The sequence below is a fragment of the Crocodylus siamensis genome, chromosome 1 (assembly GCF_052110815.1).
Source record: "Crocodylus siamensis isolate JL-2025a chromosome 1, ASM5211081v1, whole genome shotgun sequence".
NCBI classification, from domain to species: domain Eukaryota; kingdom Metazoa; phylum Chordata; order Crocodylia; family Crocodylidae; genus Crocodylus; species Crocodylus siamensis.
In genome coordinates, this window is record NC_143395.1 from 280,786,341 (window position 1) to 280,800,426 (window position 14,086).

The following is a 14,086-nucleotide window of genomic DNA, read 5'->3' on the forward strand; positions in this document are numbered from 1 at the left end:
GAAACACTTATTTGTAGAAAACCTTTTATTAATCCCAAATGCAAACACTGCATAATTATGATTTTAAAAAAACACCAAAGTAGTACAAAGGCTTGCTGTCTCCGAGTTGGCAGGGGTTGTCTACATGAGACATTGACTGTGCAGTAGCTCATTGCTACAGCACAGTAGCATCATGTGGCACAAAGCTTACTGCACAGTAGTAATGAACTACTGTGCATTCAGCATCACCTAAAAGCTGTTCGGTGACGCTACTTCACAGTAACTCTAAATGACTTCGCAGTAACAACTGCACAGTCAGCGTCTTGTGTAGAAGTGGCCAGGGGATCAGGAAGAGACAAGGTTAGGATTTAGGGCAAGAAAGGAAGGAGAAACTTTTAGTCCCTTCAAAGATTTCCCTACATCCCACTTCCTTGTGGGCTTGTGGAAACGACAGAAGGAAGGGGTTTTGTGCCTTGTTAATTGGCTAAAAGGGATGCAGCATAAGCTTACTGGATCCCAACTACCTTTCCCCTTCCAAAGGAAGGTTGACTTGTGCTAAACAAGTTATTGACAAATAGTTCCCAGAAGTGTTACTTAATACAGTTGTGCCCTAGATAAACCACATTCTTGGTGTCTAGTCTTCCTGTGGTGTCTGGGACAATGAATTGTGTGGTCTCATCCTTGTCTTCAGTTGTCTACAAAAGTGTCAGTGTGTTTACTTGATTTGTGATCTTGGCTGAAAGGAGCCTGTGTTCTGGACTAGCAGAGGATAGTGTTGGTCTGAACAGTCATTCCACTATCTTAAGGTAACCAGATTCACAAAAAAATGTTTTGAAGAAAACTTTGTCTTAGAAAGGTAAAAATTGTGTGTGTGTGTGTGTGTGTGTGTAACAGAAAACACCATGAGCAACCAAGGACCACAGTATGCTGTACTAGAGGCAGTTAGTTCCCAAAGCAGAAGATACAAGCTCTGGAAAACTCCTTCAGTGCTGCAGTGTAAAAGGTCACCTGGCAAAAGAGTCTGTTGTGTGGTGCAGGCAGTCCTTGGACTTACGACACAACTGATTTCTGAAAACCGCATCTTAAGTCAAAATGTTGTAACTCAGAATCCGTTTTCTTATAAGAAACAACGTTATAAATGGGGGATTTGTTCCTAAACAAAGGCCTGATACCTTGTTTTCACCAACAATACCCCAGAATTTTGTATCCGGACAATTATAGATGAGTAATATAGCTATATTAATGTACTTTTATTGTAAATAGCAATCATATTGATTTGGAAGGACTTCTTTGAGGTGACTTTGCAGGACTTTTTGAAAGGCTCTTGGCTGGAGTCTTCTCGGGAGTCTTGGCTGCAGGTTTTTCTGGAGTCATGTCTGCTTTCTTAAAGAAAGTGTCCAAGGAAGTTTGGACAGATGTTCTCCAGGGAGATGGGCAACGCAGCGAACTTGTTTGCTGGCATGGCATCTCATTGGATCAAGCATTGTAAAGTCGAAACTGACGTCATAAAGTTGAAACAGGGTGTCAATTTATAAACATTGCAAGTGTGAAATGTTGTAACTGGAAGCGTTGTAAGTCGAGGACTGCCTGCATATGGTACAAGCCCGGCTGGCATAAATAAGTATGTTGGCCAGAAGGGGTGAAAAGATCACACCCACTAGCTGGTGTAGCTATGAGAGAAAAACCCTGGTGAAGAGAAAGCAGTGTTGGCAGAAGATAGCTTTTTCTGGCTTAGCTTGTGATGTTGAGGGAGGTATAGCTAAGTTTGGCAGGAAAACGGGCTGCTGCTGTACACTGCATCTTTACTTGGGACTCTGTTAACATATCTATGGCAGCACAGCTACAGTAGCAGAGTCTATAATATAGTGTCCCAAGACATAGTCCTGTAATGTAACATAGGTTTGAGCTAAGTATTGTAGCCCAAGAAAAAGGTGGGAAGCTCCCATGATATTACAGTGAAGGACTGAGCTACAGAGAAGAGCATGTGAAAGTGACAATAAACTCTGATTGTGGGTCCAACCACAAGATGAGCTGTTCTGTGGTTTTTGTGTCCTTTATTTCACATGGTATTTGCTTTCATTACATCCTTTGCATATTTTTTTCTTTTCATTTCAGTAAAGCATTCAGCAATTTGTTTTTTACAGTTTGGGAAAATTTCTCAGCTATTTTTCCTTCTACAGGAAAAAAAAATCTGACAGAATAGAAGTCGTCTAAGATCTCTCCATGCTGTAGCAAGGCTGGCAACAATGAATTTGTTACAGCAAGTTTAAATTAAAACAAATGTTGACATATTATTATTATTTTTATTTCTCTGTAAAAACATTTTATAGAACAACCACATTTCAGCACATTACACACATTCAGAATTTTAGGTGTGGAAAGGGTGGGGTTTCAGGATTGATTAGCCTGCATATAGAGTCTTTTAATTGTGACAGTTTTATTCTTTTATCTCTTCAGGGCTTCCATTATTTTCCAAAGGTTATACTTGGTGCTGGAAAAATTAGAAATAGTTTTCTTTTGTTTTTTGTTTTTTGTATGGCTTTTTGGTTTTGGAGTCTTATTAAAATCTGTGGACCCAAAATTGAGAATAAATGGCTAGCTGTGTGCAAAGAAAGGTTAAACTGACTCAAATAGTCTTCTTACGACCAAAGAGGGGAATGGCTGGTTAGGCTGCAGTACTTCAGAGAAGGACTTGGGTGTTACAGTAAACCAAAAGGTACATATAAGCCAACAATGTGTTCTTGTTGCAAAATTAGCCAGTAGTATAGTAGGCTGTATTAAGAGAAGTGTCATTTGCAAATCAAAGGAAGTGATTCTTCTACTCTATTGAGGACTGGTAAGGGCTCACCTGGAGTACTGTGACCAGTTTTGGGTCCCACATTCCCAAGAAGGATATGGACAGTTTGGGAAGGGTCTAGTGCAGAGCAACAGAAATTATTTGAGATCTGCGAGGCATATTATGAGGAAAGACTAAAAGAAATATGTTTTGGTCTGGAGAAGAGAAAACACAGAGGGGATTTGATGACAGTCTTAAAATACCTGAAAGGTGATTATACAGAGGATGGAGATGAGCTTTTCTCCATGCCTGAAAGGGGCAGGATAAGAAGTAATGGCCTCAAACTGCAGCAGGGAAAATTTAGGCTGGAGATTAGGAGACATTTTCTGACTGTGAAGATGGACAAGCATTAGAACAGGTAACCTAGAGAACAGGTAGGATCTCCATCCTTGGAAGTTTTCAAGAGAAGGTTGGGCAGACACCTGCATTGGATGGCTTAAATCAGGGATGCTCCTGCCTTGAGCAGGGGGTTGGACTAGATGAGACCTTGTGAGGTCCCTTCTAGCCCCATTTTCCTATGATCCTTTTCTGCATTTATTTTTTTTAACTTTTAGAAATGTACAGCACATACTAGTTAGTGCAAGGTTCAACACACAGGTGTGTTTTCTTCTGCCTCTTTTCCACCATCAAGTTTTGTCTAATGTCCATACTTGTTTTTATGTATATCTTTATCAACCTGCTTATAAGTATTGTTTTATAAAACCTCCACAATGATCTATTTTCAATTTGTTGTTATCTTGTTTGGAAGCAATGGAATGCTTTTTTACTCTCTGGGTAATTATCACTCTGCATCCTTTGTTAGCTGGTAGAATGGTGGAAAAAAACCTGCCAATGTATTTGTAATGAAGCTCTGATGATTCACGATCAGGCAGCAGTAAATTGTTTTCCAAACCCAAAGGAGAGGGGAAGCCAGGACTGCTGTTTATACTTATTGTTTGACATTTGTACTACTTTCAAGCAGAGAAACATCTGGACTGGAGCATACAGTCACAGCATATAACCTACACCCTGGCAGTAATGAACTGCATTTTTCTGAAGCTGTGACTGGCTTCAGCATTGAAACTGGATCAAGATTTGTGAACTAAAAACTAGTAGAACAGAATGTGATACTTGGCCCAGACCACAAACTTCAGAAAAGTTTTGAGTTACTAGTAGGTCACAAAGGTTGTATTAGAAAGAACCCAGATTACTATGGACTGTTTGGATTTCTAAAATGGGTTCCAGCATTTAAGATGAACTCCAGCAGTCTGCAGGCCTGCAGATTTACTGTGATGCAGTAAATGCATTCTTATTTTATTCTACTGACCTGTCAGACTCGAATTGTTAATTTATTTTGGTCTTCAAACTCCTCTCACTTCCTTGCAGATGCACAAAAATATAGTCTAGGGACTCATAAAAGAGTATTGTTTGCCTGGCTCTCAACTAAGGCACTATTCCTGCAACTGGATCCATGGAGATGGACGTACATCCACATGTTGCTCTACTGATTTTATTGGAGCTCTGTGTGGGTGCAGGAGTTAGGGTTGCCAAGTGATATGTATTTGGTGACTCAGTCATGCATTCCTACATCATAGCTGAATTTTCACATCTATCTCAGCTGCAGAGAAAGACTAGGCATTTGCTTCTAACTTCCCAATTTTCACTGTTAGGGAGTGCTGTGCCTCACTGTACAAACATCCAGGCACAGTCTCCCTCCTACTTTGATATTAGTCAGGAACAAGCAGCTAAAAGGCAGCAAAAGATGAGAGCACTCATAGGCTAGGGACAGACATTCAAAAAGCCTGAGCCTGAATTGATTAAATCTTTGTAGGTTAGTTTAACCTGGCTAGGCTAAACCAGTTTGTAATCTCACAGACACCCCCTTTGGACTGAAGAAATGCCAGCACATGCCTGCAGTGGCTCAGGCTAGAAGTTGGGGGGCATTAAAGCAGCCCTCCCTTCCCTTCCATAGTGCTGGGGGGGGGCATGGCTGAGCCCTGCAGTTAGGAGGCTTTGATTAGGGAGGGATAGGAGAGCATTGACTTAAACAGTAGGGAGTTACACAGGGAGATATTATCATTTATCAGCTCATCAAACAAAACAACAGCATCTCTCATTAGTTCAAGCTCTTAAACAACATTTTCCAAGGCAGGAATGGAGGGACATTACCAGCTACCTGTTGATTAGCTCCAAAAAGCCCTAAGTGAACACTGTCCTGTCTGCCTTTGTCCCGTCTCCCACAGAACGAACTGTAGCCAGCACGTGGTATGCTAACTAATGATGAGAGGTGTCTGTGTAAGGCAGAGGGGAGCGGGGAATCCCTGCTTGAGCAGGGAGTGGTGAGGGGAGGGAGGGAGAAGGGGGAAGCCAGGAAGATGTCTGCAGTCTCTGCTGGAGCTCTAGCCAGAGAGCAGAGGGGAGGGGCCAGCTCTGCTGTGTAGCAGAGAGCCCCACCCAGCCAGAGAGCATCCCAGGATGCTGGGGGAGTCTGGGTTATCTTAAAGCAATAAGGGGTCTGGAACAGAAACTGCATAAACCAGTTTGACCCAAATCAGTTCAGTCTGATACTACATTCAACCAGGTTTACCTCAAACCGATTTCACCCATTTTGAAACTGATTTATGTGCATTGAACTTCTGATCTGTTACAGGTTTAAACCACTTTCTGATCACTTAAACTGGTTTATGTGTAATGTCTGTCCCTAGCCATACTCATTCATAATTTCCCTGCCACACCACCACCAGACACTTGGGGAACCTCTAGTTCAGTTTCCTGTCCCTAGGCAGTCTCCAATGTTCCAAACAGTCTCAACAACAAAGCTTCCCATCTGTCCTTATCCTTCTCCCCAATATCCTCAAACTGCCACCTGCCTACCCAATCAGGGCTGCCAAGTCTGATGCAACTCTGTGACCTACCTTTTGATACTGCTTGTGTCTAACTGCAGTATCTGGGTGTTTAACAAGATTATGTGTATGCTTATATATGTATGTAATGTGTGCAAATCATCCACAGGCATGCAAGACGGTTAATTAAATCTGGATCTCAGTATTGCACATGGAGAAGATCCAGTCTTGAGAGTTATAAGTTTATCAACTCAAATCCTCAAAATCAAAGCCATTCATCTAGTTCCATATTCTACAATATATTTGTAAATCAAAACTTTCATGTGTAAATTTTTCTAAGTCTGCTGAAAGATTTGTGTGGTTGCTTTATATTTTCATTAGTAGCTTATTTTTGCTGAAGCTGTCTTCACTGGTTATATCTCTGTTTAGCAGCCTGATAGTAAACTGAGTCCATACAGAAAGAAGCAAGATCTGCTTTACCCTCAGATTTTTGTTTGGAGCTATTTCTACTTTATAGAAAAACCATGTAAATGGAGAAGTCACAAAAGCAGGTTTATAGTGCTATGATTATGCAAGAATATTCTGTAGAAAGAAGATTTGATTATTTAAGGATCCATATAAAAATTGCCTAACAGTAAAAAGCCTTTTCCAGATTAGAAGCCAAAATATGAAATCTAAAAATGCAGGCAACAGAGGAAATTGTGGGTGAACACGCACATTTTTCACAGAGAATTTGGATCTATTTGAATCAATTAATTGATGCATACCTTTATTTATTTTCTATTTATTTATTTATTTTAAATAAATGTGCCCATTCTTTAACCTGGATCTCCAAAAAGCTGCCATACCTAACCCATCACCTTGAGCAATCTATTAGTAATCCTATTCCTATTTCCCATTAAATGCTAAGGAGAACAAACGGAGCATGCAATATGACCTGAAGGTCAGTAGATTTAGACTCTGACAAATTGAGAACAGAAGCAGATTGCCCACTTGATGACTCAAGATTGTCCTACTTCCAGCTCCATTCATCATAAATAAACCTGGGGCTATAGTTCAAGTTCCTCAGATATTTTCATCTATGGTATTGTTGCATGGAGAGAGAGGAATTTTGCAGTGCAACATGTAAAATGTACCTGAAAATACACTAGTTATTTGTATACAGTCTTATGTAATGTGAGGGCTGATCTTACCCCTGCCACAGACAAACTGCCATACTGTACCAGCTGAAGTTACCAAGGTGTCACAGGAGCACTGAGGTGTCCTGTGCCTTAGCTAAGTGGAAGGAGAGATGGCAATCAGCAGGGCAGTGCAGCTGCGGGTTGCTATGGCAACCAGCCGGTCAGGTGACCGGAAGGGGGCAGGGCCGGGCCCTTTAAAACAGCTCAGGCCGGGGCCTAGCAACAGTTCCCCTTTGGCAGCCGCAGGAGCTGCAGCTCTGTGGGAGAGCTGAGCAGCAGGGTCAATGATGGTAGTTTGGCTGGCTGCAATGATGCGAGGGGAGGGAGAGAGAGAGTCCAGACAGCGGTATGACTGAGAGTCAGCACTGTGGGGAGCTTGGATTATAAGCCAGTAGGCCTTTGTTATGTTGTAGCCGGCTGGCTGACTGTATGGTTTATTTATGGTTATACCGAAGGACCGGGTGAAGCTGTAGGGGCGTGAGGAGGCCTCACAGGAGCGCCCCAGTGGCTTGGGGGTTCCTGGTGCCCAGAAGTGGGGCACGGACTGTGTGACGCAGTCAGCACAGCAGACGAGTGTTGGAGAGGCGCTCGGCGAGTGGGGGTTGTAGCCCCAGCACGGGAAGCGCGGCAAAGGCCCGGAAGGGAGCAGCGGGCGCGAGAGGCGCGTCACAGGCCCTAGGGAGGGCAACAGGTGCGTGGACTGCGGTATAGGCCCCAGAGAGGGGCAGCAGGGCGCGTGAGGTGCGGCTTAGGCCCCGGAAGGGGGCAGCAGGCGCGAGAGGCGCGGCACAGGCCCTAGAGAGGGCAACAGGTGCGCGGAGCGTGGCATAGGCCCCAGAGACGGGCAGCAGGGCGCGTGAGGCGCGCTTAGGCCCCGGAAGCGGGCAGCGGGTGCGAAGAGTGCGGCATAGGCCCAGAAGGGGGCAGTGGCCGCAAAAAGCACAGCATAGGCCCCAGAGCGGGGCAGCGGGCTGAGTGGTAGCAACAGGCCCAGGGGCGCCGGTAACAGGGCGGTGGCTATGTGCCAGGCTCAGGGGCGCTGGTAACGACAGAAGTTCTAGAGAGGGGCACCGGGGCAGGACAGCCTCGGGGCGCCAAGTGTGTGGTAAGCCCAGGGGTGCCAGAGAGGGGCACCAGGGCGTGATAGGCCCAGGGGCACCAGAGAGGGCACCAGAGTGCAAGGGACCAAACAATGTCCAGAGAACAGCTGCGAGGCTTGGGACGTGCTTAAGGGGAGGTAGGAGGCATGCATAGCCCTTAAGGCAGGGGTGCACAGAGGCACCCCATGTGGAGCAGGGGTAGGAACACACGTACCGTTCACCAGGGGATAAAGGCAGCCTCCCATATAAACTTATTACCATCAAAGACGTGGCGGGTGAGAAACCGAGGGTGCTGAGTCCACCTGAAGTGACGGTAGGGGGGCGCTAGGCAGTTCACGGCCGCTCCTAGGCCCCACTCCCTCACACAAGCGAAGTTAAAGTTTAGTACCTTATGGAGTGCATTAAAGTAAGGTGGAGAGATCTAAATTCAAAAGATGGCACAATTTCTTCTAGAGCCTTAAGAGGTAAAAAAAGCAATATGTTGCTGCTAACTGAATGTCCAACATGATCAGCAATTTGTAAATCAGAGTTACAACTGGAATGGAAATTTAATCAATAAAGATAATTCAAAATTGCTGTTCCAGTTTTTAGCATTGGAGTCTCATCACACCTGAACAACTAGTGTCCTTCAGATAGGTTTTTAACCAGCTACCCCTCATTCAAGCCCCAATTTTAGCTGCATACTTCTTTTTTCATGTGGCTGATGTAGATAATTGCATCAGGAGCAACAGAGTATATCACTAATACCTCCTTCACATTTGTGGATCCATCATTATATGTTCCATGGTCTGTTTTGGCTGCACACCAGGCACTACTCTTGTGCTGTCTAGGTCTGATAAAATGGTGTCATCCATACACTGGAGACAGTACAACTCCCATTCTGTCCCTGTCTGTCTTAGCAGCCCTGACAAAGTTGAAAAAGAGAAAAGAGAGACTAGAATCCCGTTGTAAACAATCATATGTTGTTGCCCCATGTATTGTATCGAGAAGAAACAAGCCCTTCCAAAACAAGCCCTTTCTTCTAATAATGGTGCCTGCTTGAGCAGAACCACGTAATGATATAACAAAGGATATGTCTGTGCTGTACTAGTAGGTGGGAAGCGGTTGCAGCATGTGCCAGTTTACCCAAACCAACTTTAATTAAACTTGCACAGGTAACACAAGCAGTTAAGTCACTTTGGCATGGGCTTTGCCAAAGACTCGGTGCACCTAAGTAATAGGCACACAGTTGGATAATTGCAGTTTTTGGCACTTACATACAGATCAGGTTTCTTTTCTCCTCTGTGGCAAGTACAACACACTGGGCCACACAGGGTAACAGAATCCTAAAAGTAGATGTAAATGCCCAAACCTGCTGCTGTTTATGAATCGTGTAGTAAAGGCTTTGTCATTGCCCAAAGCATTTTCCAGCCCTCCTCTTAATGCTGATCCACCATACCTTGAATTTATGATCTATTGGACAAAATGCTCTGGGAAACATTATCCCCTTTGGGAGCAGAAAGCAGAGCTGCAGCCCAGGATCACCTCCCACCCGAATAAGCATCCGTTTCACTGATCCACATGCCCTCTGGCTTCTCCTTTTCCAGATCCCATGTATCTCCCTCTCTTGCGTGTCCTGTGAACCAGTTTCAGGAGGAAGGATGAGGAAAGGTCTGATGCCTGATATATGGCCTGGTGGTTAGAGCACTTTGGTAGGATGCAGGAGACATGGATTCAAGTCCCATCTGGGTGCATGGTGCCTAGAATCTGGTGCTCCCATTGCCTGGGCAAAGGCCCTGGGCCAGTAGACCATTAGGCTGAAAGGTGGGAAAAGATCCTGCTCCTCCTCATTCTTCTGCAACTTTATTTTGAGACTTACCCAATCCTACACATACCTGGGCAGTTGTGCTGCTGGCTTGTTGCAGTACAGCCCTTTTGAGCATGCTCAGGGGATAGAGTCCATCCTGCCTTATCTTCATTGCTGTTTGTTAAAACCAGCTCCAAAATGCTTACATATGCTGCAATTGCTTCTTCTAATTGCAGAGCCAAGATACCATCTGAAAGTTTCTTTTTAACAAAAGAATATGGATTCTTAAAATTAAGTTTATAAGCTGGGATAGTCAAGGGAGGAAAAAAAGAATTTGGCAGCCAATTCTCAAGGCTTAGTCACGACTGACATCCTGCTTGCCCCAGAGTCATAAGGACTTCCAGTGGTGCTTAGGCCTGAGGTACTGGCAGCTTAACTCACTCTTGGTATAGGCCATCTAACTCGCCCTTAAGCCCTTGGATAATGTTAGCATCAAATCCTTATTTCGGCTCCAAGAAATAGATTAATTTTCAAGTACTGAGTACTCAACAGCTCCCCTGGATATGAAATATGTGGATAGGTTTGGAAGTATGACAAACACCTTGTGATTTTGTATGAGAGAGATTGGGAAATAAATAGGAAAAATGTCCCATCTGTGGGGTATTTTACATTTAGTTTTTCTGGTTCTTTAAAACCAGAAATCCAGATGGGGATTTCATAAGCTCCACTAGTTTTTCTGTTTTGAGGATTTCATTAGGACTTCTCAAGTGTTGTAGAAAGCTATATATTAGATACCAGGGCTGTGTGAAACAGCACCATTTTGTTTCGACTTCTATTTTGCCATTTTGAAGGGACAGTGTTTCATTTAGCTGTTTCAAAGCACTGTTCCATTTCATTTTGTTGAAACTGTTTCGCTGTTTCATCATTTTGCCCATAGGCTATAATGTGGAATCACAAAAATGCCGATAACTTTGTCATTTCTTTCCTGATTCGAATGAAAACAGCAGGGATGGTAGCCCCTGCTGAGGCCACAGAGTTTGTAAAGTTTCAAGGAGATAGGTGCACATTTTATGGGAAACTGTTCAGAGCAAAACTGGTGTCAGTTGTAAGTGTGAAGGCACAGGTTGGGGGGGTGAAAACAGTAGGTCTGTGCGAATAGGGAAGTATTTGTTTCATATTTGGATTTGGCCAATTCAGAGGACAGTGATTCGATTCAGTGATTCGAATCCCTGTCCCCATTCAATTCGGCCAAATCAGAATCAGAGATTTAGCGCTGATTCGGAGATTCAGATCAGGCGGGGAGAGGCAGGCATGGTTGGGTGGCTGCAAGTTCTTTTGTGACTCCTCTGGCTGTGCCTACCTCACCCCAGATGAAGGCAGCTGCAGAAGAAGCCCCTATGGCTGCCTGGCCTGACACCAGCCCCAGCCTAGTCCTGACACTTAAAAATAAATAAATAAAAAAAAACCCCACATTCACCGGTTGTAGCAGGGGCCATGGGGGCTGGCAGAGCCCCCATGCAGATCCTATGCCCTGATTTCCACCCCCCAGCCCAGCTCCTGATGACCCAGCAGTCCAGGAATAAAAAATAATTTTAAAAAAGCTCCACACTTACTGGTGCTGGCAGCAGTGATCTGGGCGCTCATGGCAGAGGCCCTTGCACTGCTCAGGGCAATGGGAGGCAGTGGGGATTGCCTCCCACCCCCACTTGGTACCTGCGCGGCAGCTGTCACATTGCATGGATGCAACACAGCTCAGCAGGGTGCTGCACACTGCCTGGGAGCTGTGGCGGCTGGGCCTGAGTGATGCTGGGCTCTGGCTGACAGGTGGAGCCACTTCAGGTCCCAGACAGCACACAGTGCCCTGCCAAACTGCACTGCACCTGCATTGTGGGGAAGCTGCCGTGCAGGTGCCAGGTAGGTCAGGGGGAGAGGCAATCCTGGACTCCTGGGACCAGCTGGGGGGGTCACCAGCGGTAGGGGCCAGGTAGGGGGGCCATCGAGGCGTGGGGTCTGTGCAGGGGGGGCTCTGCCAGCCACTGCTGCAGCTGGTGAGTGCAGAGATTTTTTTTTTTTAAAATGCCAGGACTAATCTGGGACCAGGGGTGGGATAGGGCCAGCCAGAGCAGCCCTGGGGGCTTTTCTTGTGGTTCCTCCCACCTGGAGCAGTCACCTTTCCCCGGTTGATCCAAATCTCTCCAAAGCTTTTCCGAATCAATTTGGAGGCTTCAGGTTCTAATCAGACCTTTTAATAGGTCTCCCGATTTGATTTGGATTCAGAGATTTGGCTGCTGAATCAGGCTGAATTTCCTCTGAATTGAATTGGCTACCAAAGCTTTGCACAGCCCTAGAAAACAGTAGGCATGGTAGCATAATGGACCCCACCAAACCCTGTAGGTTATTGAACCCCTGTGAGAGAAAGCACAGATTTCTTTCCTGGGGGAAAAGAATCAAAATAGACTAACAAAAACAACAAAATGAGGATTTTGGGGGATGAATAAATGGAAAGGAATTATTATAATGAAGGGTATTATAATAATGAAGGGTATTAGGAAAAGAAAAGGTTTTGGATCCCGCTTACTAGGAACAGACTAGCAACTAGGAAGTGATAGCCTTTCTGATGCTGCTGAGCTGGTGGACAGAAACACAGCTCAGTAATCTGACCCCAAGGCACAGAAAAAGCCCAGTTCGTACAATGCTTTTTATGTTGTTTTTCCATCCCTCCCCCAGAGCACTGGGATTGAAAGGGACCTCAGGGAAGGATCATAGTCACTGACCAGCTACAGATGTCAATATCAGAGCAGTCCTTCTCCCATCTTCCCCCTCCTTCTCCCTAGTTTCTGTTTAGCTGCGAGCAAGCTCGGCTTCAAATCTCAAAATATTTAGAAACTTTTGAAACATTTTGAATGCCCTCATTTAGTTTTGAAGCCATTTCAAAGCTTTTCATTTCATTTCAATTTCTCTGTTTCGAGCTCGAAATGTGTTGAAACAACTTCAAAAGGAAACCTCTATCGAAATTTTGCACAGCCCTATTAGACACCGAGGGGATACTTAACACTTAATAGTTTTCACAGCATTGCCACACAGAGTATATACTCCTTTGTATATTGTTGTGTACACATTTTTTTACTTCAGTTTAAGTGTTTTTTACTATATCATGTTATAATATACTATATTATAATAAATGTACATGGCCTATATAATTATACATATATTTCAATTTATGTGCATAAGTCTAGTCTTCTGGAATAAGCATAATAGTAAAATTAATATGAAGATAAATTCTGTGATTAACTTCTTCAGTACTGTTTTCATTGCAGGTTCCTCCTGACCTTCAGAATGAAGTGCTAATTAGTCTGTTAGAGACTGACCCAGATGTTGTGGACTATTTGTTAAGAAGGAAAGCTTCCCAGTCATCGTGAGTAATCCCTTTTTTCAACATCTCTGTTTCTCCTGAGAATTTCTTTTGGAGGTGTTCAAAAGGTTCTAGTTTTCCACAAATCCTTAGGTGTTTTCTTTCAAGGAGTAAACAGTGCTCCCTGTTACACTGACTCTGCCAAAGAAATTATGTCTCTTCTACATAATTTTCTAAAGACAAATCTTGTTTACTGTTTCTAGGAAAGGATTGTGGGCTGCTTCAGAGAACATGTATATAACTATATTCAATGCACTATAACTTAGCAGGATGTATTCTAGTGAACCACTGGTCCATGTTTTGCCTTTGTTGTGGTCTTGTGCCTTCAGGAGCACAAAGCGCATATATATATTTGAATATCTTTGAAACATAGCCTGGAGTGCCTTAATAGAATTATGGCTAGTAGTCTGGCCACTCTGTTGTCCCTTTCCCATAGTGTATACCCATAGGCTTTCAAAGGAGGCATGACATTGTAAACAATTTAATCATAACAGTGGGTGTATTGTAAGTAGCTGGACATAATCTAGCCATGTGCTAAAAAAGAGAGATGAAGTGAAAAAATAAACCCCACCAGTCACCACAGCAAATGTTGTTAACAAATTACTCAAACACTATACATGGTGTATGCCTACACCCATGTGCCTTAATGTTATAACTTTATTTATCTGAAATAGTGAGATTGCCAACTTTCTCACAGGACACATAGTACTTCCCTTGCGTCCAAGTAGGCCCCAGGGTATCAGACATTAAAATCACGTCACTGGTACATGTAGTAAAGCTATTCTACATTATGTTTACAGTTTCTAGGTCTTTCAGACAGGCTGGATTTGTATCTGTCCATGTGAGGAAAGTGCTTAGCTTCTAATTGTGGTTGCTTCCAGAACATAACTAATAATAAATTTCAAAAAATGCATTAGCTATGACTATTCTTTCCCTCCCAGACCAGTACAATTGCAATTTAGATCAGTGG

At 44.0% G+C, this 14,086-nt stretch overlaps 1 protein-coding gene across 5 annotated transcripts in view; it reads left to right on the top strand.

The window, feature by feature from the left end:
• ARHGAP6 (Rho GTPase activating protein 6) overlaps positions 1–14,086 on the top strand; it is a 570,653-nt gene that overhangs the window by 543,940 nt on the left and 12,627 nt on the right. For all 5 annotated transcript variants that reach the window (XM_090063808.1, XM_090063818.1, XM_090063837.1 and 2 more), the window contains one exon: positions 13,022–13,119. In XM_090063808.1, the coding sequence (XP_089919934.1) occupies positions 13,022–13,119 (98 nt within the window). The remainder of the gene's footprint in view (positions 1–13,021; positions 13,120–14,086) is intronic.